A 25,496-nucleotide genomic window follows, 5' to 3' on the forward strand; every position below is an offset into this window, starting at 1 on the left:
AACGTCTCACTTCCCTACCGTCGTATAAAGAAAAGCTGGGTCCGCCCCGCCTTCAGATTGACAGCAGGCAACAGCCAATGGGAAAGCACCGGTCTCGAGTTTGGTCATGTCATCGGGCGCTGTCTGATTCCGGAATGATAGACCGCGGCTACCAATCGGGGTCGGCCTGCCAGAGTCTAAGAGGGATATACCCAATAGCAGTCGGAGGGCGGGACTTCACCTCACAAGTCCGAACTGTGATTGGTCGCCCGCCATGACAAATGGAAACGTGTTATGAACGAAAGACCCCTGGTGATTTCCCGACAAAGGCGGGACCAGGCGTCCAAAGGGCAACGCCCACTCCCTGGCACGTGGTCAGCAAGAGCCAATAGCGGCGCTTGTTGCAATCCTAAGGCTCACCGGCCACAAGATGGGCTTCCCGCCCGACTCGGGAAGGAGAGGAGACAAAGTGGTCTCCTTGGGCAGCCATTTTGGGAGCCTCTCACCCAGAGGCGGGCCTATTCCTCCTCCCCTGCTGTACCCAAAGGCTGTTTATCCCTGGGAGAAACCTTTGGCCTGCCAGGTATTTGGGGCCTCAATTCCCAGAAGCCCCAACCAGCATATCCAATAGCCAGGAATTATGGGAACTGAAGTCCAAACATGCTCTGTCAGGAACCAAGATGGAGTCACTTTGGTTCACCGTTCCTCTCACTGTGTTTTCAGTTTGTTGACCAGAGCTGTGGACTTCCTGCATTTTCAGGCTAGCCCAGACTAGGACAAACTTCTTCCCTTTAGGTGTTTTGGACTTCAACTCCCACAATTCCTGACAGCCTCAGGCCCTTTCCTTTTCTTAAGCTTAAGCGGCTGAGGGAGAAAAGGAAAGGGCCTGAGGCTGTCAGGAATTGTGGGAGTTGAAGTCCAAAACCCCTGGCGGACAGAAGTTTGCCTAGGCCTGGGCTAGTCTTCATACTCGGGCAGGAGACCCAGTGCCCTTCCAAGCAGGCCTTATATCCCAGGATCTGATCCCAGGTTTTGTTCATCCCTGATTATCTGGCAGTGGGGACTCGTATAATCCAGTTTAAAGGATAAAACCTTTTTCGAGTATGCAAGCAATAAGTGTGTGTGTATGTCAATTGCAAAATAAGATGCATGAAAGTGGTTGGGCAATGCACAGGTGACAGCTGAGCCTGGAACTTTTGGATGCTGTTGCAGTTTTATTCAGGCTCAATCTATATAAGTGCAGAGAGGAAGGAGAGAGAGACTGGTTTGCTTCTTGGCTGCTGAAAAGGGGATCACCGAGGTGGTAATTGTATGATAGCTGGGTCCGGAAGCTCCGAGCTTTACGGAGATGTTGCATCGCTCCTTTGGGAGCGCTGTTTGCGCAAGAGAGCTAACGTAAACCAGGCCAGAGACAATAGTATAGAAGGAATGTAAGAAAACCTAACCCTGAACCGTACTGTAAGCCTAAGCCCTTACCCTAACTCAAACCCTAGACCAGGGGTCCTCAAACTAAGGCCCAGGTGCCGGATGCAGCCCTCCAAGGTCATTTACCTGGCCCTCGCTCAGGGTCAACGACTTGAAAGCACATAACAACAGTCCTATCTCATCAGCGAAAAGCAGGCCCACATTTCCCATTGAAATACTAATAAGTTTATATTTGTTAACATTGTTCCACATTTTAATTATTGTATTGTTTTAAAGTGTTTACTACACTACAAATAAGATATGGGCAGCGTGCACAGGAATTCATGTTTTATTTTTCAAATTATAATCCGGCCCTCCAACAGTTTGAGGGACTGTGACCTGGCCCTCTGCTTAAAAAGTTTGTGGACCCCTGCCCTAGATCTTACCCTAACCCATACGCTAACCCAAACCCTAAACCTTCCCTTACCCTAACCCCAGGCCTGTAGCGAGGGGGGGGGGGTTAGGGGTTCAACCCCCCCCCCGACATTTTTCAGGTTAAAAAAAATAAACCTGGTTTACTCATGAATTTTAACTGGTTTACCAAATCCCCATGCTAAATCTATGAGACACAAAAAATTAAGAGTTCCTCCAGAACTGCAAGCACTATCTCAAGCAAATATTGACAATTTATTCACACTGTCATTACTTGCAGCAATAGCCGATGTAGCGAAGCAACCAAGTTGGGAGGGGGGGGGTGTTGAATGCTCTCATTAAGGAGGCCAGACTTGGTGAAGGTGGTTGACAGGGGCGGAGCTGCAGGCTATTGAAGGCTGCTCTGCCCCCTGCTGTGCTCTTTGCTTCAGCGTGAGCTAGGAGGCAGGTTTCAACTCTCCCTCCTCCCTGAAATTTTCAAAACTCCCCCCCTGAAATTTTCAACCCTCCCCGAATTTTTTTTCTGGCTACAGCCCTGCCTAACCCTTACCCTAACTGTAACCCAAATCCTAAATCTTGCCCTAACCCATATCCTAAGCATCCCCTCTTTTCTATCCTTCCTTCTCTCTCCCCGCTCTCACTCCGCCCTCGCTTTTATTCACAGCCGTCTTTGCGGCATCTCCATAATGCTTGGAGCTTTTGGACCCAGCTATCATACTATTACCAAGATCTCTCATATGGACAAAGAAATACTATTTTAAATGGGTTGTTGTAGGGTTTTTTGGGCTATATGGCCATGTTCTAGAGGCATTCTCTCCTGACGTTTCGCCTGCATCTATGGCAAGCATCCCCAGAGGTAGTGAGGTCTATTTTAAATCTTTGAAAGGACTTTTTGTGAGTGAATGCAACTGATCATATTGGACATGTTGTTCTGAATTAGGAAGAATAAATTACTTGTTCTTTACTGTTCACCTACATGGCATATTTTCTTTACCTGGCAAGGCAGTGTGTTGGCTGATCCAATGTGAACTACACATTCTGCCACAAACAGATCCAGAGACAAAGGGCGTCTGGAAGGGCCCCAAGTTCACCGGCACCCATGGAGATGGGTAAAGGCCATAAGCAAATTTTCTGCATGTGGTGCACTGTCTACTGTGGTACTATGTTCTCTGTCAAGGCACTGAATTTTTTTTCTCATGTCGGGAGCGATTTGAGAAACTGCAAGTCATTTCTGCAAGTCATTTCTGTCTGCAAGGACGTTTCCCTGGGGACACCTGGATGTTTTAACATCCTGTGTGAGGCTTCTCTCATGTCCTCATATGAGAAGCTACAGTTGACAGATGTGAGCTCAACCAGTTCTCCCCAGATTTGAACCGACCTGTCAGCAGTCCTGCTGGCACAAGAGTTTAACCCACTGCACCACCGAGGGCTCCAAGGCATTGAATAAATGACTTCTAAAATATCTGTAATCTTGTCCCTACAATAACATGAAAGCACTTCTACCACACCATGGTATCATTTGCAATTTTAATGACCACTGTCATCTATTTAGGGTCAAAGCTACAATGTCCAATTTATTCAGGCAGATAATATTCAAGGGCAGAAGTAAACAAAAGGCAATCTCTTGAGAGGTCCCCCCGCCCAGGAATCAATACAGGGAATTACTCCTCCAAGAGTTATTCAAGGTTTTGTAGTCTTTTTTTTTTTTACCCCCACATCTTCTTTCAGGCCCATTCTATGTACCAGCTAGCTTCTTAAGCAGCGATATAACCTTTCATTTTATATGACATTTTTCAGCAAATTCCCCAATGTACAGGCCAATAACCATAATGAATCTTAGCAAATGCTGTCCAAATAGCATCACTATGCCTTTATTTCCAAAATATTGCCCAAAAGGACAATATTGTTTCAGATGCTTATCTGTGCGTTGAGATGTTAATAAAAACTCCTTTTCTCTCAAGGGGTTGCTGTGAGTTTTCCGGGCTGTATGGCCATGTTCCAGAAGCATTCTCTCCTGATGTTTTGCCCACATCTATGGCGTGCATTCTCAGAGGTTGGGAAGTCTGTTGGAAACTAGGCAAGTGATGTTTATGTATCGGTGGAATGTCCAGGGTGGGAGAAAGAACTCTTGTCTGTTAGAGGTGTGAATGTTGCCACTTGACACCTTGATTAGCACTGAATAGCCTTGCAGCTTCAAAGCCTGGCTGCTTCCTGACTGGGAGAATCCTTCGTTGGGAGGTGTTTGCTGGCCCTTTTCTCTCATTCACACAATTGGAGGGAGTTTTAATTTTGTGAAAAGAAGCTTCCAGGTACCTTTTCTTAACCCATAAAATTCTCCTTGTCCTTTTCTAGACGAAAACATTTCTTTGAAACTGTCAGACATCTAGCAATTATGCTGGGTTGCCCTTATTATGTGCTGATTTTCAAAATGTAATTTCTTGTGATTTAATTCGCCTGTTGTAGTTATTATTGTTAGCAATCCTGAGGCTCATGTTTGGGAGAAAGAGAGACATAAACACACTGAATATTCAGGTAGGACAGATTTTAGATTTTTGAAAGTAACCTGTAATTTTTATTCCTTTGTGATTCCCAAGCGTTGGTTCTCCACATGTTTTAGACTTCAGCTCCCACAATTTCTAAAAGCTGGTAAACGTTCTGGGAGTTGGAAGTTCAAAAGCCCTGGAGGACCAGGGTTGGAAACCATTTGTGATGCATATCATGCTTAAGATATGCCCGACAGCATATTTCAAGAAAATACGGAATTTTAAGGGAAGTACTATAAAAGCAGTTAGTATTTTTGCAAAAATGTTTTTTTTTATCTGGCTATTAAATAAAATGAAAACCTTGCCTAGCTCCAGAAAATGATTACACCTCCTTTTGGTTTAACTCTTACCATAAATGCATGGTTTCAGAATTCTGCAAAATTCAGATTTGAATCCCACGAAAAACCGCATACCATTTTATTCTTGAAGTTTCCCGAGACTTTCCCTTCCAAAGCTAAATAGTGTTCTGAAGAACAGATCCTAGTTTACACCTTGTCAGAATTTTTGAATAATGCAGGTTGCAGTGAAATTTTTTTTTACTGTACCATTGCCGTTTTTAATGAATTTGGGGCTGCTGTATTAAAAAAACAAAAAGTACCACAGGCAGTTCTTTCACAAATTTCATTACTAATTTCATTTAGTCACACATTACAACAGTAAAACATCAATGTGAACTGTGAAAAAACTGTATGTGATAGAGCAAATCCAACCTTATTTTTGGATTTAAAGCCAAATTCTAAACCAGCACACATTTTGAAAGAGGTTTTATGACCCCTGTTTGAGCTGGCCTGTGTAATTAAAGAGCTCCACCACCATTTATACTTTTGCTATCCTTAGATGCTAAAGTGGAGCCCGAAGAATACATAATGAAAATTTCTTTTTTAACATATAGTGTCACTTGTGAAGTCGTAGAATCAGTATTAATGAGTACCCACTGGCCAAAAATCTAGGACAGTGTATAGACACATAAACCAGGCAGTTATATCTAGGCTACAGGCATGCACCAATGCAGAAAAGCACATGTCTCAATCTCCCTCTAAGCCAGGGGTTCCCAAAATAAGGCTCATGGGATGGATGTGGCTCTCCAAGGTCATTTTCCATCCTCCACCCTAGATTTAGACTTAGTTTGAATTGACTTGAAGGCATACAAAAACAGTCAAAATTAACTTGACTTTCTCATCAGCCAAAAGCAGGTTCACACTTCCCATTGAAATATTGTTAAGTTTACGTTGGTTAACATTGTTCTTAATTTTAAATACATTGTTCTTTCATGGGGGGTTTTTTTTTGTTGCCCTACAAATCAAGATATGAGCAGCGTGCAAAGGATTTTCTTTTTTTTTTTTTCAAACTGTAGTCCAGGCCAACTGTCTGAAGGACCATGAACCAGCCCTTGGTTTAAAACTGGTTCCCAACCAGCGGTCCCCAAAAACGAAAATATGGTCCACGGCCTCACCGTTGCAACAAGTGCAGCTGGTCTCGCGAAACTCTTATAGTGCTGAGGCAATGGGGATGTCGGGAGGGGAGAGGCTGGCTACCCACATAAGACTACTACTACCACATCAGCACTAGATTATTAAATATGGTTTTCTGTAAGTGAGCTGGGCAGCTACTGGATGGCATATCTTCTGTATCAGATACTAAAGGTGATGTGGTCTATCCAATGCAATTTTCTGAATCAGTACCCCAAATAACCAAACCGAAAACTGATTCATAACCCTTTTGATACTAATGTTGGAGAGTGGACCCTGGTCAAAAAAAGGTTGGGAACAACTGGTTTTAAAAAATTGAGGACCCCTACTGTAAGCCTTAGAGGAGAGCTTTAACAAGGGCTGTTCTGTGTTGGTCTACAGGCAGACAGGGACAAGTGAAAAAGGCTGGAGAGTAATCATTTCTCTCTCCTTAGCAACAGCCAAAGACCTTTCTACTTTTGCCAAGGTCTCAGGTTGTGGACACAGCACTCCACCCTTCCCTTGTCCCTTGGTGGATATAATAAAGGACCACTGCCTTTTGCAAACGTTTATTGACTCAATTACTTCTGTTATCAGTTCTGACCTACGGTCTCCGCCCATTCACATCTCCCCCCCACCCCCACAAGCCAACCAGGGCAAGGCCTCCTGGTGCTTAGAAGACCACGTGGGAGCATTTCTTGTTATGAGCCCTCTCCTCAAATAGGATGAGAACGGGTGCAGCCTCCTCCCCACACCAGTGAGTGACGGAGGGAGAGGGAGAGGTGGTGGTGCAGGAGGCAAAACACAACACAACTAACATTAACTGGAAAAGGACAAGATGGGAGGTGGGGGTTAAGGCGCCTCAAGAACATGACATAACCGCGAGGTCTAAGGGGACATAGGGAAGGGGCCACACAGAAGCGAAGGATTTCCCACGCTCTGATGAACACAAAAAAGGGGTGGGGAGGCGGAGCATCCTAAAGGGGTACAAAACGTTATTCATGTTTTGAGTCACTTTAACCGTGACAGGAGGGGGAAGGAGGCGGGCCCTCCCCCCGCACTAACAGTCCGTGGCAGGCAGGTGAGTGGTGCTGGCAAGGAGACAGCTAGCGGATGGTGTAGCGCACATAGGGCACCTCTGTGTCGTCCCCACTGTCGTCGTTGCAGCACAACTCAAAGACCAGGGCTTTCACGTGGCGGCCAATCTTCTTCTTTGAAACTCTGGTAACTATCTCGGTCATCCTGCAGCAAAAGAGGATCAAAAAGAGCAGTGGTCAGGAAAAGGTGGGATATGTGGAGTCTCTCCTACACTCTGAGCCCTCCCCCACAAAACCCCAGAAACCTACGGCTGGTCGTGACGCTCCTTCAGCTTGGCGGGCTGCATAAAGAATGAATAAAGCATGGAGACACCCTGGGACAGCATTGTTATCTCCAGCTTGTGCTCCTTCTATGAAAGAAAAACAAGGATTAGAAGAACTTCTGCATCTTTTAAATAACCTGTGCCTATTTCTCCACTCCTAAAACTTGCAGCAGATGGTGGCTCTTGGCCTGCTGAGGTATGCTTTACCTTGAAATATGCCAGGAACTCACGTAGCGTCATCTCCTGTCCATCAGCTTGGATGCCCTGAACCTCAAAACGGTCCCACAAAGTCCATTCAGTGTTATAATACTGAGGAAGAGAAAATGAGGAATACAGGCATCAATTACAGAGGTATTTCTCAGGTTCCCTGGGAGGTGTCAAACCCATTTTCAAATCAGCCTTATGCACAGAGAATCTGTGGGTACAGGTGGCCAATTCTATATTTCTTAACTTAGTGGTGGGTGCTTTTTAGTTTTTACCTAATTTGGGTCCTCTGATGTTATTGAAGAACAACTCCCACCACTTTTGGTTATATCTGCCATGTAAACGGGAGAATGGGAATTGCCGTCCTACAGCATTTGTGGCTCTCAGGTTGGGGAAAGGTTATGGGACATTTTAACATCAGACATTTTAACCTTGTATCTAAATCCAAGAGCCACTATCCTGAGTAAGCAGAACTGCAGCCTGCCACATGACTGTATCCCAGCTCCCATCCGAAATATTCATGATGTCTAAGAATGAGGAATATAGGAGTTGAAATCCAGAATCTGGAGAGCAACACAAAATTACATGGCAAACTGGATTTGGCCCACAGGCTTTGAGCTTGACACATGTGCTGTATGTCCAAGTTAAATCCAAAGATATAGCACCTAAGTTGACACAGTGTGGAAGATCCTTTTCGTGTATGGTTTCCCCACCCGCATAGCAGAAAATACTTCAACAGTGACCTCAGTTGCACAATGGAATCCTATTGGGCTGTTACAAATGTGTAAACATCATGGTGACTGCAGTGACTACTGTCCTGACCCTCCGACCTCTGCAATTGCTCTCCAGTCCCTGGGCAACAGCTGCTGCCCTCAACAGTGGTCTACTCCCGTCAAACAGGAAGTAGCTGCCAGTCCCACCCTCTCCCATTGGTGATTTTTCTTGGATCACGCAGAAGCAGAGTCTCTCTTGCATTCTGGTTCACAGGGCATGAGAGTGGGAATGTCAGGCAGCTGCTTCCCATTCGGGACAGACCCCTAATGAGTGCAGTGGCTGTTGCTTGAGAAAGTGAGGACTGAGAGAACCACAGAGTTGGGAGAGACTACAAGCACCATCCAGTTCAATTCCTGGCCATGATGGAACACCCAATCAAGGCATTCCTGATAAATGGCTGTCTGGCCTCTGCTTAAAAACCTCCAAAGGAGGAGACTCTCATCACATTCCAAGACAGCATATTCCACTCCAGAACAGCTCTTACTTCCAGGAGGTTCCTATGTATCTGCTAAACTAAGTGCTATGTAGGGTTTACAAATACAAGACATTCCAAATACTTAACTATAAGTATAAGTATTTGGAGTTATAGTTAAGTATTTCAAAGTATTTCAAATACTTAACTATAGCTCACACATTTATTTTTAATATAATTTTTTATTTACAGTCTAAACAGAACTCAAAACAATGAACTTTTTACAAACACATAACCTCACCACCAAGGCCTGAACAAGTATAATTTCTTTTGCCACAAACAGTAAACAACCAGTAAACAAATACCATATCCAAAAGATTGTATTGTTTTTCCTTATCACACTCTAAAATATATTTAATGAAAACTGACCAGTATGAATCAAATTCTGATCTTTTAATCCCTCCCCCCAGAACACCCTAATTTCCATTGATAGTTTGTCATTGAAGGCTACGTTCCATACCTCCCCGTAGAGTAAGATTGATTACTATTTTCTAATTCCTTGCAATTATAAGTCTTGCCACCAGTTTTTTTTTTTTACCTTTCTAAGTTCAACTTTGTGGCACCCATTAGTAATGCTAACATAGCATCCGGGATGAGGGTTAGTTCTATAGTGTTCCCTGTTTCCTTAAATTGCATGAATAATAGATTTCTGGCTGTGACTTCTAAAATGTATATTCATGAACAAATATTTCTAATTTCCTGACTTTTCTGCAAAATGGGATTGAAGCAACTTTCAATAAATTTAAAAATCTGCCCTTCCATACTTAATTTCTAAGATACCACCACCACAATTCCAGACGAAACTTGCATGGAAAAAAAAGAATGCCTTCCTCAAATGAGCAGAACTAGTAAAGTAAGAACCAAAAAGGATGACATGCCAGAGCATCTAAGCGTGTTGCTGCACTGAGCTCACAACCAGGCATGGGGTACTGGAAAGTAATCTACATCAGAGAACTTTAGAGTCCTAATTGCCATTTGTCTTTCTAGCCATTTCCCTTTTCCAAACTAATAGGAAAAAAGATGAGAGGAAAAGGAAAATATTTTATCACACTTACCTTGTTTTTGGGGCAAGAAATAGGCTCAGAGAAACCAAAGAAAGGCAATGCCAGGTTGAGGAAGCCATTCTTAAAGGACTCCAGTCGTTTGTGACCCTGTATTATTTTATATAACTCCAGACACACCAAGCCGACTACAGCCGCCGTCGTTGTAGCGATAGCGGGGATGATTTTTCCTGCAATCAGCTTGCTCTAAACAAAAAAGGGGGAATGTGAGCCTCCTGGTTGGAAGAATTTCCACTCTCCCATTGAGCTCCCATCCTCCACAGCTAACAGGAGAAACCCTACCTTATGTCTGTCAGCAGGAGGAATATCGTAATTCTCCGCCCGCAAATTGGATGCAGCAACAATGAAATCCATGTGGAAATTTGTGTCATCATCCTAAAATTTAATCCAAGTAAAATAGATCTAATTAGATCAGTAGTATTCCCAACAGAATCAGACTTCTTCCAAAGACTTTGCATGTGAGCACCTTTGAACAGGTAAACATTCCCATACCACAAAAAAGAAGAGCAACATAAAATATTTCAACGAATTTTATTATTGTTTCAAAACTAATAGTCTGAAATGAAATACCAGGTGAGGGAAGAATGGAATCTGAGTTCTGTTGTTGTTGTTATACATCATCAGTAAAATTTAGCAATAAATTAATAAATTAACATGCCAGTAAAACCAAGCCGAGCCAGGAGAATCCATATCGCAAAATCCTAATTTCCTTTTCCTATTGATTGGCAAGAACCACATCTGGGCTCTGTTGTTGTTGTTATTATTATTATTATTATTAAAATCCTGTATAATAAGGAGATTATTTATCAGAGGTTTTTATTAAGAAATGCCTATATTTTTCAGTCACTCTCACTCTGTCCAACTATAATGAAGGAAAAAAGATGTGTTTGTGCTCAATTTATAGTGGATTTTACCACTTAACTTATAGCCGATTTCCTAGAGTATTCTTGAAGAAATGGGTTTGTCCTTTCCTTCCTCTGAAATATATCCTACAGTATTTGTTAACATTCCCCCACTCAAGCACTAACTGAAACTGGCCTGGCTTAGCTTCCAAGATCAGGTGCCTTAGAGTATTCAGGCCTCTGCACTTATTAATTTATTTTTAAAACATCCTTACCTTTTCAAAATCAACAGGAAACATCCTGAACTCTTGCAGTTGTTGGGGCCCTGGGAGTGAGGATTTTAATTCCTCTAGTCGACTATCATCTGGGGAATAGAAGAGCTTAGTTTTTAAAATGGCAACTATAACCTCCAGCCACCGTCCCCTTGACATCCTGTGGTGCCCAACTCACTGGAAATCCACTGGATTGGTTTGAGGCTCTAAAACTCAAACTATATTTCACCACCAATCTTTGGAAAGCTTGGAAAGAAAGCTTGGAAAGAAGCCTACTTGCTCGTAATATTCCACCAAGATAGGTAGACATTCCCCCCAATTTGAGGAAAGCACTGAATTCAAAACTAGACTGGATGATAGTGAAAGAAATTCTAAGAATCATTCACTTCTATGGATTAGGAATTACACAAGGTCCTCTAATCAGGCGGCCTTAATTTCCTTTTTCCCAACAAGATCTTCCAAGGAAGCTCATAGGATCTGGGGCAGATGTAACATCAGGGGCTTTGTTAGGACCTATGTATGAGTGTGCTGGAGGTCAAATGACAGCTGGAGCTGGGGTATGCAGAGCTACATAACAGTTTGCAATGGAACTTAGGCAAAAGTTTGTTACTTGCCACCCCTATTCTTTAGCAGCCCGAAATAGCCCCTTCAGTTAAGAACAGAAAGACCTTCCCTTCTGCAACCCTGTTTTTCACCCAGCTCCAGCAGGCCTTACCAACTGAGGCGTTGGCATTCTGCAGCTCCTGGTCGGAGATGTGGATACGAACACCAGACTTGGGAGTGAACTCTGGGATTTGTACTTGGCGCAGGAGCTCTGCTACAGCTGTTCTGTCCCTGGTGCCTGTGATCCCATACGTCTGTGCAAACAAGTTTGCAGCTGCCATCACATAATCCATGTGCAAGGACTGGGGAGGTAAACAGAAAATTAAGTGAGGCAGGCATATTTGAGTAAAACAGTATACGAACCGGTTACTGATCAATTATGATTGTCAAGTCTCAAGTTATAGGACCAAGGAGACCAGAACCAAGATTTGGGAATGTTTCTGCTTTGTGTTCAAATTCAGGTAGTCATCTTCCTATATCAGAGGGGGGCATTCGTCCAGGTGCAGCTTTTTGGGCAAGTGAGCCCTCTTCATAAATGTACAACAGAGCAAATTATTAGCAACAGTATGACCCAGCACCAGTAGCCAACAGTAATAAAAAGAACAAAAACACATAGACCAATGTTATCTTTTCCATAGGAGGCTTTTCTTTGTAGTAAAACAATATGGTTGCACTATTTACAAGAATAAGATTTCCATAACACAAATAAAGTTCTTTACACTTCCTTCTTTGCTTCCATGCTGGCCTTCTTTCTCATGCAGTTAAACAGCTTTGCTCTCAGAGCTTCTTCTCACACAAAAGTTGCACAGGAGCTTCACACAGTAGCTTTTTACACACAGCAGCCTTCACACTGGAGTTTCATCACTGAAGGCCTTCAACCTAGGGTTCCTTTTACAGAAGCTTCTCACACCAGGCCTTATACTGAGGCCTACCTCATACTGAGGGCTCTCTCAAACTGACGCCTCTCCCACACTGAGGCCTTTTCATACTGAGGGCTCTCTGAAACTGAGACAAACTAACACTGAGTTCTTCTCGGTACTGAGGCCTACTAATACCCTGAGGCCCTTCTCCTACAGATATCTTTCACAGACTGAGGGCTACTAAGCTACAGACACACCTGCTTACATTGAATTATGGCTTTTGCTGAGTCATTGCATCCCATTTAACCTTTTCGGTGCTTGACTTCCATTTTTGTAATTAAAAATACTTAGTTAATTTTTAATATTTCTGACACAGCTCACTAGACAAATTGCTAGGAGAAAGATCCACTAATGCTTGAAACTTGTTTAGGGGGTGTGGGTTTAAATTTAGAAATCCAAGCTAAATGTTAGTGAGTCTTTCCCATAGCAGTATCTCCAACTTCACCTGGAGGAATGCCCCCCTCTGACTAGGACGACAGCTATCAGACCTCAAACATAAAGCAGAAACATTTCCAAATATTTATCCAAGGTCTCCTTGGCTCTATCACTTCAGCCCTGAAAAACCGCAATTTGTAAGTAAGTAGTTAAGATCTGCAATTAATACGCTAAACATTTTTTTAAAAGTTTCTCATGAAGGTTTGCCCAGCTAATGGATTTCTATATCTCCCCAAGGTCCTTAAAGCCCTGTTCTTTTCCTTCAGAGCCTCCAGTTAATAGAACCGGATGTAGCCAACACCTTTTCAACAACAGACAGAGATAGAAACTAGTTCTTCTCCCTACTACCTGCTATCCAAATAGCAGTGCCAGCACTGTAATCTCTTTTTCATTGACACCATCCCAGTGCTTACATTGTTGCTATCAAAGGTGAGTGGGTGAGGGCATCGCTTTGGACCCGACCAGAAGAGGGTCCCTGAATTCGTTTTCTGAAAGAAAAAGGGAGGAGGTTACAACAAGGATAGCAGAACATTTTCCACTTTATCATCACAAGAAAGGGCCTTAGCCATCATATACTGATCTTTGCTGGGTCACCTGGTTGGGGGGAAAGTTATGCAGCAGCTGACGGATATTGTTACTGTATTGGGTGTGCCAGTGATTACAGGCCCAGGTTACGCAGTCAGCCCAGGACTTAGGTCGATCTGTCACCAAACTCTTGAAGACAGCTTCCAATACTTCCAAAGGCTGAGTGCCAGGCAGCTTCTGGGTCCGCTCCATGAACTTGGGGTCTCTAGAAAACAATGAGAACTGATTCAGTCCATTTCCTCTGCATTAAAACATTCCAAATTATTCCAGAATCAGCACAAATCAAAAACCCATGCCCCAAGCTACCTCTGTGGACCTGGGTGTATGGTATCACAGTCAATTCCACCAAAAGTAGCAATTATCAGCAAGTGTCAACCACAATACATATTCTATTGATGGACACAGCTAGACCCTGGTGAACTCTCAATGCAGGAGTTTACTTACGTGATGTACTGGTTGACATTCTCTGCGGGTTGTTTGAAAAGGCCTTCAAATTCATCACGGGCCCACTGACCACAAAGAGAAAATAGAAAGGATTTCAGCCACAAGACAGGGCAGCAGACTGTAGGTTTTGCAACAAATAGCTACAGCTGAATTGGTTGGTACCAAAAAGAAATAGACAGAAAAAGGGAACTGACAGCAGAACTGATAAATAGACACAGCATCATAATCTGCAAAGATGAAAAAGAGTATCTAGTTTGTTCCTTAGTAAAAGAGGAGGAAGGGATGGGTAACAGAGGAAAACAAAACCTGATCATGTCAAGACTGCTCAGACAAGAACCCACAAAGTGTCCTGATTTCTAGGTGTTACCACACCACCCCAAATTAATAAGGCAACCCAATCCTACACTGACCTGCAGGGTGTGCTCAATGGCATTGGGGAAGTTCTTAAGGGTGCAGATGGGGATGGATTTTTCTGGTGGGTCTTGGCTGGAGCTGTAGGACTCTGTAAGGAAGGGGATCACCACCTGGATGTTCCCTTTGGTCCCCAATGTCCCTGATTCCAGCAGGGGCTTACGGTAATAGACACAGCGGCGGTCCATGTACATCCCTAGCATACAAGAAAACAAGAGAGGATTAGGCAAGAGAACTGGAAACGGTCATCAGGTATAAGAGAACCAGAAGCCAAGAGCAGCCAGGCAGGAAACTGAATGCCTGACTATCCAGGTATATGAAGCAATGCCACTCTCAACAGAGAGGAGTAAGTTGACTAAAGGAATATCTCTGATCCAAAACTACAGAGAGCTATTCACAAACTACTTATAACAATATTTTCACTGTGTATCTTTGAGGAAAGAAGTCTATTTTAATCTTTTATTATTCTGTTTATCAAAATTTGAAAAACATTTGCTCTTGGTTTGAAAGTGTTATTTTCTGTTTAATTGTGTTATACTCCAGAAACTTTGTTTTTGTGGCTGCCAGAAACTATATTGGCAGATACTCACTAGCATCCACATTATCTAGTGCATTTGCCACTCCATCAAGGCTTTCAAAGAAGTCATCATCATAAACACGCTCGGTGTCTGGGCCAACACGGTCTTGGTGGCTTGTGATGTGGATGTTTGGGTTCATTTCCTTCACTGCTGCTGCTGCTGTGTCCGATTTCATTTTCTGGAGAGATAGAGGAGGGACATCACTCTCATGGGGAGAGAACTACAACATTGCAGCTACAAGCCTCGGTCCCATTACTGTTTTGTACTAAAGTTCACTTATAACGGCTGAAGAATCTCGCCAAACCCAAAACTATTTTTTGCAGGACTTACAGTAGGTTGATTAACTAGGAACTAGGAAGAGGCCAACATGTAAGGGCAGACAACTTCATACCATTATGCAGTCATTCCCAGAAAAGGCAAGTGTAGTTAATAGAACTAACCGTAACATCCCAAGGCCGGAAAAGAAACTGCCGGTTGAGGTTGGATTTCTCAATCGTGTCCATGTCAGTCACAATCACCTCTCCACCTGACCCACATCCAAGACCAATCATGGCAAAGTTCTTCAGCAGCTCACAGCCAATGGCACCAGCCCCAACCTGAGAGCAGAAAGGAGCAGGGATGTTAGCAGGATGCTGAGGTAGATATGCATGGAAAAAAGATGAATGGTGCTAGAACTCACCAGAAAGTACTTCTGCTGTCCCAGCTTAGCCTGCAGGTCACTGCCAAAGACTGCAATCTGCCCATCATAGCGACAGTGTTTCTGTGCATCATGAGAGAACACAGACCACAAGCTTTAGGCACCTCTACTTGTTAAAAGCACCTTGTTTGCCGTCCGCAAAGCAACTCCTACACAGTTTATATGGGTTCTTTATTCTTCTATATGATGGACAATACATTTTGTTTATCGTGGACAATAACGCAATTTGAATTTTTAAGCAAGAAAGTTGGCTTATGTGTAAAAAATAAAAATACTACTATCAGAAGCCCAACAGTGTAGTCAGTGGCTCAAATGCTACAATCTTGGTAAAGTGAAATTGAGATTGATCCTGAGCTGAAATTCTGTTTCAATTGCTTTACCAAGTTAAAGGTTAAGCTCTCCCTTGACATTAAGTCCAATCAAGTCCGACTCTAGGGGTGTGTGTGTGTGTGTGTGTGTGTGTGCTCATCTCCATTTCTAAGCCAAAGAGCTGATGTTGTCCACAGATACCTCCAAGGTCATGTGGCTGCCCTGGCTGCCATTACCTTCCTGCCAAAGCGGTACCTATTGATCTACTCACAGTTGCATGTTTTTGTACTGCTAGGTTGTCAGAAGCTGGGCTTAACAGCAGGAGCTCACCCCGCTCCCCGGATTCAAACCAACCTTTTGGTCAGCAGGTTAAGCAGCTCAGCAGTTTAACCCTCTGAGCCACCAGGGGTGCTTAGACAGCTAAATGTCTTTTCTCTGACTTAAATGGTAATAAAGGGGAGAAATGGGGGAGGGCATGTGTAATGGATGATACACATCTAAGGAATATATAAAGTGTTATTTAAAGTAAAGTAGCTTTTGGAATAATGTATATCGAGTTAAGACTTGTATGGCAAAAATCTGTCACCCCCCCCCCCCCATGCAATAAAGAGCATTTTATTGGGCACAGCAAAATGTAAAATATTAGAATTAAATGTAATTAAATGTATATATATAAACAATACAGCCCATGGCCACTCCAGCTTCTCCAATTCCATAGTGCTGTACTTCAATCACAGACAAACTGCACTATAAACTCTTCATTCATCATTCCTGAACAGCATACTTTTCTGCTAGTTCTAGCATGCATCTCAAATTGCACAAAAACTACTCACAGGGCTACAATTCTCCTCAGTCAGGGCATCCTTGTTTTCCTCAGGCAGGCATTCCAGTGCATCGAAGTAGAGCCACTGAGTGATGGGCATGAATTTACCTGAACATGCCTGAAGGAGAAAATGTGGAAGGAAAATTTCATACATTGTATGTTTTCACTGTTCAGCGTTTCCTTTCATTTGAAAATTGGAAGGATCACATTGCAAGCTAAGCCCATTAAGAGGCCCAACTCCTCTGTTACAGAGATAAGGACCCATCTTGGATTTGAATGGCCAAATCCAAAACTTCTGGTTGAGAGGAGAAAATAGTAACTTTATAGAATAGTATAACTTTATTGTAATTGTGCATCGTAAAACAAAATTAAAGGTCATCCCCAATCACATTACGTATTTATAAATTATGAAACAAAGCACCATCTTTCCACAGTGTAATCACTATTGCACAAGCCCTAATGCCACATCTGTGTGAAGCCAGAGTTCAATATTGTCACAGTTCTAGCATAAAAGCTCCGCCTATTTGTTCTTGTTTATACCAGCCTATACTGTCTGCCAGATGATAATATTTCAAAAAAAGAATATCTGGGTGAGATGGATCCTTAAGAATATTTTGAGCTTTCCTACAGCAGTGGGAATTATACAGTTCTTCCAAAGAGGGAAGAGGGCAATCAAAAATTATCTGGGCAACAGTGATATCCCTCTGAAATGCCTTCCTATCTACCACTGTGCAATTAGCAAACAATATGCACATGCAATAGATTAGAATACTCTCTACAGCACAGCGGAAGCTGACAGAGGAAAGAAAATTTGTACCCAAATTACAAGAGGAGATAAGAGTAACAGTTGCCACTTCTAGCTCCCGTTTAACCAGTTATTATTCCAAATATTCTGAAGAAACTCTGGTCTCACCTTCATAACTTCTTGTGCAGCTAATCCTCCAATGAAGGCATTGACGGGTGCCAGGTCTCCAGTGGCTTGGAAGGCCAATTCTTTGATGACATCCTCACTCAACTGCTCTTGCTTGAGGGGAGGTTTTGCTTGCTCATTCAGCTCTTTGACCAAAGTTAATACTTCATTAGCATCTGCCTGAGGAGGAAAGGAGAACAGGTCAGAAAAAGGACAGCAGAGAGTCTCATCAGATACAATGCTGAGGGAAGGGGCATATAAATGTCCTCAAAGGCATCCACACAGTTGTGGACTGGCATCTAAGATCAATGCATCAGTATCTATAGAAGACTCCAGCAATTGACAAAGAGAATTAACTCGTAAATTTCTGACAAAGAATACTGTATATACCGACCCGAATACAAGTCGAGGCACTTAATTTTACCACAAAAAACTGGGAAAACGTATTAAATCAAGTATAAGCCGAGGGTGGGAGATGCAGCAGCTACTGGTAAATTTCAAAATAAAAATAGATACCAATACAATTATATTAATTGAGGCATCAGTAGGTTAAATGTTTTTGAATATTAATATAAAACTGCAATTTAAGATAAGACTGTCCAACTCCATTTGAACCATTATTCTAACCTCCTTCAATGTAAATGTGCTTCCGTATCCTTCCAATAATAATAAAGAGTAAAATACTAAATGTAATAATAATAGAGTAAAACAATGAATGCAATAATAATAATAATAATAATAATAATAATAATGTAAAGTAATGCAATAATCTATATAAATAAAAATGTAATGTTTGTTTGTGGGATTAACATAACTCAAAAACCACTGGGCGAATTGACACAAGACACCTATCAGGACACAATTTGGACACAAGACACCTATCAGGCCAACAAGTGACCATCACTCATAAAAACACTGAAAAACACAGCAGAAGCCAAAAAACAAGGCTTTTTACAATGCATGCGCAAAACCCACATATACACACAAATATACAAATACACACACACACATATATACACACAAAACACATACACAGCACTGGGCCACAGCAACACATGGCAGGGAATGGCTAGTAATAAGTAGAGTAAAATAATAAATGTTATAATAATAACCCAGTAAAATAATAAATAACTTTGACTAGAGTATAAATTGAGGGGGCTTTTTCAGCCTTAAAAAAGTGCTGGAAAACTCGGCTTATACTCAAGTATATACAGTATGTTTGAAAGAAATGTGGGAGGGATGGTTTCACATTTTTACGGCTATAATCGTACACTTGATTTTGTGTGGGCAGTTCTCTTTAAGTCTCTAAGAGTGAGCAAGAGGTTCAAGTTCATGGCATAGTACTACAGTGTTTCTTCAGAGGACTTAGTCACACCCCATGAATAACAAAGCAAGGATTTTTGAATAATAATAATGATTATGATGTTCCTCATTCAGTGTGAAAAATTCTATTTTTCTAGATAAGGAAACTGAATTGGACACATAGCACCAAATCATATTTTTTTTCTTCTAATATTGGTACCTTAGTTGTGCTGTTACCCAGTTATCTCTCTGCCCTTATACTATCTTTTGGCTAATAGAAACAGAAGTGTTACAGTCAAACCAGATATAACTATCAGCATACACCATTTAAAGTATAATTAACACGTGCTATGGATGGGGGTGAAAATGATAGTGATTACAGTAGGAAGGGAATATGGCTTCATTGTTTTCCTATCATTTTATGATTTTGATGGCAGTCTACTTCTCCAAAGCTAATCACTTGTGAAAAGGGGAGCATTCATTCCAGTATAAACAGCAGCTTTGGGGGGGGGGGGATCATTTGGTTTGGAGAATGGTAAGAATGAAATAAATCTTTCCTCCCTTTGTGCTGGAGTTCTCATTATTCATTCTCTCTTCTTCCCTTTATCTCCCCTCATTTTCCACTTCCACCCATAATATAACTGCTATGTACATTTTTTTAAAAACGTTCAGGTTAAATGGAGAGGAAAATTTAACAACTACATTACATGTACCATTTGTTACTCCCTTTTCAAATTAAATCTGAATTGACTGCATTGTACAAGATCTATTTATTTACACAAACATCTGTATTATGTATACCAAAGTATGAAAAGGCTGCAGCTGTAAAGAGACCCCAAACAGGGGGGAAATCCTCAAAAGAAGCCAAACAGATGAAGAAAAACTTGCCTGATTACGGGGCTTAGGAAACCGTCCATGCTTCTTATGGAATTCCTGCAATCCCTGGAAACCTAAGTGCAGTTGAGCTGGTCGGTCAAACTTGCCAAAATCAGTGATAATGAATTCTGGCTCGGGCAGGGAGGAGCGCAGAGATTTCTGCAACAGAAGAGAAGTTGAGACAAAGACCCTTAATTATTGACATTCCCCAAAAAGCACAAAGATGCTTCATATAGTTTATATAGGTCACGGAGATCAGAACTGCCCCATTCACTATGATCAGCTGCTACTTTCTACCTAAGGCAATATTTTGTGCAACTGGGCCATGTGATGTAGTGTAGGGCATGTCTGAAGCTTCCATTTTATTCACATAAGATTGGATAGTTTCCTAAGTTGAAATGTAAAAGTTTCATAAAGGGCCAGTTCCAACATTTGTGCATGACAGGTTGTCCAGCCAAGACAAAAACTACCAAAGACACTTACAAAGCTAATCTTCTTTGGCATCTTGACCTGGGTGACAATACCACCACGCACATAGTCTGAAAAGTTGGAAGTATCACCAATGCTGAAAGTGTAGGGACCTAGAAAAGAAAACGAACACATACATACACCTATTAGATCTACAGCCAAAAGCTAGAAACAATACAGAAAAAGAAATGGTAGTGCAAAACTGTGCTATTAAGTTTGGACCGGGCTACACCGATTATCATCTTAATATTTGAAAATTTTGCGATGTCTGATTTGTCAACAGTCACAAAGACAGATATGAGAGGAAACCATTTGTTTGATATTTTCAAACGAGGCTGTGAAATTGTGCTTCTTCAGATAGTTATGTATTGCAATTCTCAAATTCTATCATCATTAGTTATGTTTCCTGGGCCTGATGGGAACTTAATAATAATAATAATAATAATAATAATAATAATAGTAGTAGTAGTAGTAGTAGTTGTAGTAGTAATAAGCTATATTTTTATCCTGTCCCATCTCCCTCTAAGGATTCGGGACAGCTTACAACAAAAATGGCAGCCATTCAATGCCAAAAAGTACATTATAAACTATTTATTTATTTATTTTATGCCCCACTTTATCTCTCCTACAGGAGATTCAAAGTGGATTAACATAAAAGCATTAGCATACAATTTAAAATATACAAATATGTAAACATCAAAACAGGATTAAATATAAACATTACTTAAAATACCCCAGTTAAAAACCATATATATAGCCCCAAGAGAACTGCAGGTCCACATATCTCACCTCCGTGCCCCCAAAATGGGAATGAATGAATTACTGATGACTAGGGAAAGAGACAAAGGGGGAATGCTGTGCCGCACATTGCAGAGAAATCATGGGGCAAGAACTGGAGAGAAGAATACTAAATGAACGGAGGAATTTTGTTTTTCAGCATTGAATTGTAATTCTAATTTCTTTCAGGATGCAGACAGAAGCCTAAGTGACAGAAGGAAGTTAAATTTTTATAGTAATTTGGGAACAGAACAAAGGAAAACGGGGAATATGCTGGTTACGAGCTTGCACTGGGATTAGGAAGGGGCTCTCATGGTGAGTGATGAAAGTCAATGGAAGAGTGGGCAGTGGTGATAAACAGCATTGACTGATTTCAAAATAATTGGTTTCTACCATGTTTGGCTCTACTGTAACCCATTCAGCATCTCTGGAACAGGGCTGGCTGCAATTCGAAATGAAAATATTTGATATTTGACATTCTCTCTGGATTCATGAAAAAATTACATCAAGCCATCACTATCAATACAGTCTTTCCAGACACTGTAAGGGGCCATATCCTAACAGACATCCTATTCTAGTAGCCTCCAAATTTTGCTCAAAATAGTTAAGGCACCATAGAAGTCTCACCAAGCACTTTGATTTCCATGGGTTCACAGCTGTTCAGCTCACTCATGCCTTCAACCTCAGTGAAGGAAACAAAATCCCCACTCTCAAAGCCATGTCTGGCCTCATCTAGACAGGTTACTTCTCCAGGGATTCCCTGTATGGAAAAAGCAGGATCTGTTAAAAAACACTGTAGGAGATAGTGTATCTCACATTAAGGAAAGCAGGGAATCATACCACAGGGATACATATTCCCGAGTCCAGACCCTCCAAAACATATTACCTTTGTAACCATAGAAACCATTGCACTGAGTGGCTGCTCCCCGTTGGTGTCCGTCACCACCATGTCATCACCAAAATCACAGAATAACTGGCTGTAAGGGGGGGAAAATAAGATGAGGGTACCACAATGAAGATCCTTCTACTCCCCCAGGAAGATATGCTGTTCTCAAGCCCCTTCAGCACAAATAGGTAGTGTAGAATATGTGTACTGGAATTATGAAGCAGGTAACACTATCAGACATAGAGTGAGAGCTTTCAAAGGAGATCCTATTGGAGAAGATGGGGAGACAAGGCTTTCACAGCATAGATAAGAGATGGAACCTCCTCTTACCCAAAGAGTCCTTTGGTATCTGCCACTACCAGCTTGATGTCCTGACTGTGGCAGAAGTCACCAATGCGCAATTGCTCCTCCAACGAGCAATTGGTGAGAACAACTACCTGTAAGGGAAAAGGAAATTCTGGAGTATTTGTTGTTGTTTATTCGTTTAGTCACTTCTCACTCTTCGTGACCTTCCAAAGGGAATCAGAGCAGTTTCCAACATGTAAGGCAAACATTCAATTTCCGGAAAGAAACCACACAGACAATTACATCAAGATAAACACATTAGACAATATAACACAATCTAATAAAACTTAAAATAACAACCAAAAGCATCAATAAAAATACAAAAAATATTCTGCAACACACCAAAGATAAAAAATATTAAAAATCCATTTCACTGTAACTCCATCAGTAGAGGTTCAACAAAACCAATGCCCAGGGTTACAAATGGACGTGACCAACTATAAAAAGTCTGGACATGGGATAGTGCGAATAGGAGATTCACAGGAATTTTTACGTTTTCCACTGCAGTGCTGCTTCAGAACTTTCTAAATGCCTAGGTAAGGGAATCACAGCTGGTCCCTTAAGTTGGCACTGATGCTTTCCCCTCTGCACGAAATGACCGACAACTTATCTACATGTCACACCAAAATTCATAATTTTGGCTCCAAAATCTACTCTCGACCTATACGTAAGTTATATATGGTACATACGCTCTGTAGAATTAAGCCCAGTCTAGCAGTAAGTTTGACAGAGTATAAAAGAAAATAAGAAGTAAAAGTTATGGACAAAATCCACTCGCAATGAGGTGCCATCTTGCTTTAAGGTACCTGGAAGTTGCTGAGGAAGTCCTCACTGAGAGGCCCAGTGTAGGCGGTGACAGGCACATAGGAGTTGAGCTCCATCAGTCGGGGTTGGGATAACTCAGCACGATTTTTCCCCAGGTCCTCTTCACGCAGGTAAAACTGAAGGAAAAGATGGCATCAGAGCCATGAGTTAGCAAGGCAACATAACGAACAAAGGACATACATCTAGGGTCACCTGAGGGAATGGAGAAGCATCCTACCTGGGAAGAGAGATCGGACCATTCAGCCACACCTTGATCATGGATCGTGACAGACTTGACGCCACCCAAGATGATGTTCTTGGCAATCTCCACCCCCAGTCCTCGCAAGCCGGATACCAGAATGTTGGCATTTTGCATTCGTTTCATGGCCTCATGACCCAACACGTATCTATTCAGGAAAAGTGGGAGAATCCCCAACACCAATGGGTTAATTTCTGAGTCTCAGAAACTGCTGACATTCCACAGCCACAGAAAAAGAACCACCATTACTCACTCTAGCCCACATGATGCTAATATTGGCTGACAGCCTTTCAACATAAGAGTATCTTCTTACACACCCCCACCACACAACCAATCATTCCTTCCTCTAGTACTTACAGTTGCCTTGAGTAAAGACCCTCATCAATGTCTGCTTCATTTCCATTCTTGGCCATACCCTGATAGAAAGAAACAGAAAGGAAGTTTACTAAAGTTTAAAAAAGGAGCCCTACCTCACAGATCTCTGACTACACCATGCTGAATGAGGAAAACAGGAAACGTACACAATGCAAGGGTTACTGTAGCTTATCTCAAGTCTGAGCATTACTTTAAAAATATACAAACTCATATTATTACAGTTCTCTGCTGTTAGCCACTAACAACAGAGGACCCACAGTCATTTTGAACAGAGATCCAATTAAAGCTGCTCATGGTCAGGGTGGAGTGTGATCAACTTAACCCCATTTATGGACCTTTCACTACTGAACTGTGCTTATCAATGCCTGAAAAGTTCATAAAACATCCTTCTGATTCTTTCAACAAATGGGACTGAAATGTTGTATGACCAGGCACTCAATCTGAATAATTTACCCCAAGTATGGAATTCTGGCTCTCCAGTTACACAATCTGTAGTTTTTCCAGCTCAAAAGGAAACCTCAGCTAGAAACAAAGGCAGATAAAAGCCATACAACTGCTATCTTCTGTCTTTGATTGACTAAAGAACAGTATTCTACTGGGCAATATTTCCCTGTTTGCTTTTTAAAAGCGCACTTGAAGGCCCCAGTAGAATAAAAGCAGATTGCCTAATTGATTAACTCCAATTTACTATGTCGCCAGAGACTGTCAGTTCCCTCGGAGCTTCTGCATACTTCTTGGGACATGAATTCATGTATATGCTATCTGAAATGTTTGTTTTCAGCTGATTCTCAGTGGGTCTTGGCACATTCTAGAAGGATGGGGAGGACAAACTATAAGTGCCAAGTCCATTAGAAACTGTAAGCAGAATAAAAGGCCTAGGAAAAGTGAGGGATTTGTGCCCACTAGGTGTCACTGAATTGCAACTCCCATCAACCCCCTGCAAAATAGCCAATGGAGTTGCAGCTCCATGATATCTGAAAGGTCAACGTAACCTCCACCTCTAGCCCAGAAACAGATTAGACCTATTCACAAGTGTTCATGTGCATTCTTTTAATTTCTACCAATGGCTGGCATTTTCTTCTTTGCACTGGGAAACAAGATAGCAACTGTGTTGTTGCGGGTTTTCCAGGCTGTATGGCCATGTTCCAGAAACATTCTCTCCTGACATTTGGCCCACACTGCAGAGGTTGTGAGGTCTGTTGAAAACTAGACAAATTGGATTTATTTATTTGTAGAAGGTCCAGGGTGGGAGAAAGAACTCTTGTCTGTTGGAACATTCAAGTGTGAATGTTGCAATTGATCACCTTGATTAGCATTGAATGGCCTTGCAATTTCAAGGCCTGGCTGATTCCTTCCTGGGGAAATCTTGTGTTGTGAGATGTTAGCTGGTCCTGATTGTTTCATGTCTGGAATTTCCCCATTTTCAGAGTGTTGTTTTTTATTTACTGTCCTGATTTTAGATTTTTTAAAAATACTATTAGTCAGATTTTATTCCTTTTCATGGTTTTTTCCTTTCTGTTGAAATTGTCCACATGCTTATGGATTTCAATGGCTTCTCTGTGTAGTATGACATTCTCTGATGTTGCCTAGTTTTCATCTGTGAAATGTTGGAGGGTATGGAATCAACTCCCAATCTCTTTTTGTCCTGTATTTCTGGATATACATTGCTGTCTCAACCAGTGTTTTAATTTTTTAATTCTATTACAATTGGCCTTGCCCATAGTGTTTGACTTCTGTGTCTAAACGTTGTGATTTTACATTGTTGATGTGTTATTTATAATTGGTTTTGTATTGTATTTTTATTTTTTATGATTTACTGCTGTGTTCTGTTATATTGATGTATTGTATTGCTGGGCTTGGCCTCATGTAAGCCGCCCTGAGTCCTCTTGGGAAGATGG

The 25,496-nt window shown here is 41.8% G+C and overlaps 1 protein-coding gene across 2 annotated transcripts in view; it reads right to left on the reverse strand.

The window, feature by feature from the left end:
• Nucleotides 1–6,359: 6,359 nt before the first annotated feature.
• Nucleotides 6,360–25,496, reverse strand: part of UBA1 (ubiquitin like modifier activating enzyme 1) — a 58,244-nt gene continuing 39,107 nt past the window's right edge. For both annotated transcript variants that reach the window (XM_060762773.2, XM_060762771.2), the window contains exons 3-26: nucleotides 23,581–23,639; nucleotides 23,203–23,371; nucleotides 22,967–23,101; nucleotides 22,146–22,252; nucleotides 21,816–21,906; nucleotides 21,557–21,689; nucleotides 20,168–20,265; nucleotides 19,693–19,843; nucleotides 17,510–17,682; nucleotides 16,607–16,714; nucleotides 15,447–15,527; nucleotides 15,208–15,363; nucleotides 14,780–14,945; nucleotides 14,189–14,385; nucleotides 13,779–13,843; nucleotides 13,344–13,539; nucleotides 13,163–13,237; nucleotides 11,507–11,696; nucleotides 10,795–10,883; nucleotides 9,960–10,052; nucleotides 9,672–9,863; nucleotides 7,374–7,475; nucleotides 7,153–7,253; nucleotides 6,360–7,048 (exon numbers count right to left, since the gene is read on the reverse strand). In XM_060762773.2, coding sequence (XP_060618756.1) covers nucleotides 6,913–7,048; nucleotides 7,153–7,253; nucleotides 7,374–7,475; nucleotides 9,672–9,863; nucleotides 9,960–10,052; nucleotides 10,795–10,883; nucleotides 11,507–11,696; nucleotides 13,163–13,237; nucleotides 13,344–13,539; nucleotides 13,779–13,843; nucleotides 14,189–14,385; nucleotides 14,780–14,945; nucleotides 15,208–15,363; nucleotides 15,447–15,527; nucleotides 16,607–16,714; nucleotides 17,510–17,682; nucleotides 19,693–19,843; nucleotides 20,168–20,265; nucleotides 21,557–21,689; nucleotides 21,816–21,906; nucleotides 22,146–22,252; nucleotides 22,967–23,101; nucleotides 23,203–23,371; nucleotides 23,581–23,639 — 3,063 coding nt within the window. In that variant the 3' untranslated portion in view covers nucleotides 6,360–6,912. The remainder of the gene's footprint in view (nucleotides 7,049–7,152; nucleotides 7,254–7,373; nucleotides 7,476–9,671; nucleotides 9,864–9,959; nucleotides 10,053–10,794; nucleotides 10,884–11,506; nucleotides 11,697–13,162; nucleotides 13,238–13,343; nucleotides 13,540–13,778; nucleotides 13,844–14,188; nucleotides 14,386–14,779; nucleotides 14,946–15,207; nucleotides 15,364–15,446; nucleotides 15,528–16,606; nucleotides 16,715–17,509; nucleotides 17,683–19,692; nucleotides 19,844–20,167; nucleotides 20,266–21,556; nucleotides 21,690–21,815; nucleotides 21,907–22,145; nucleotides 22,253–22,966; nucleotides 23,102–23,202; nucleotides 23,372–23,580; nucleotides 23,640–25,496) is intronic.

This window comes from Anolis sagrei, chromosome 2 (assembly GCF_037176765.1).
Source record: "Anolis sagrei isolate rAnoSag1 chromosome 2, rAnoSag1.mat, whole genome shotgun sequence".
NCBI lineage: Eukaryota > Metazoa > Chordata > Lepidosauria > Squamata > Dactyloidae > Anolis > Anolis sagrei.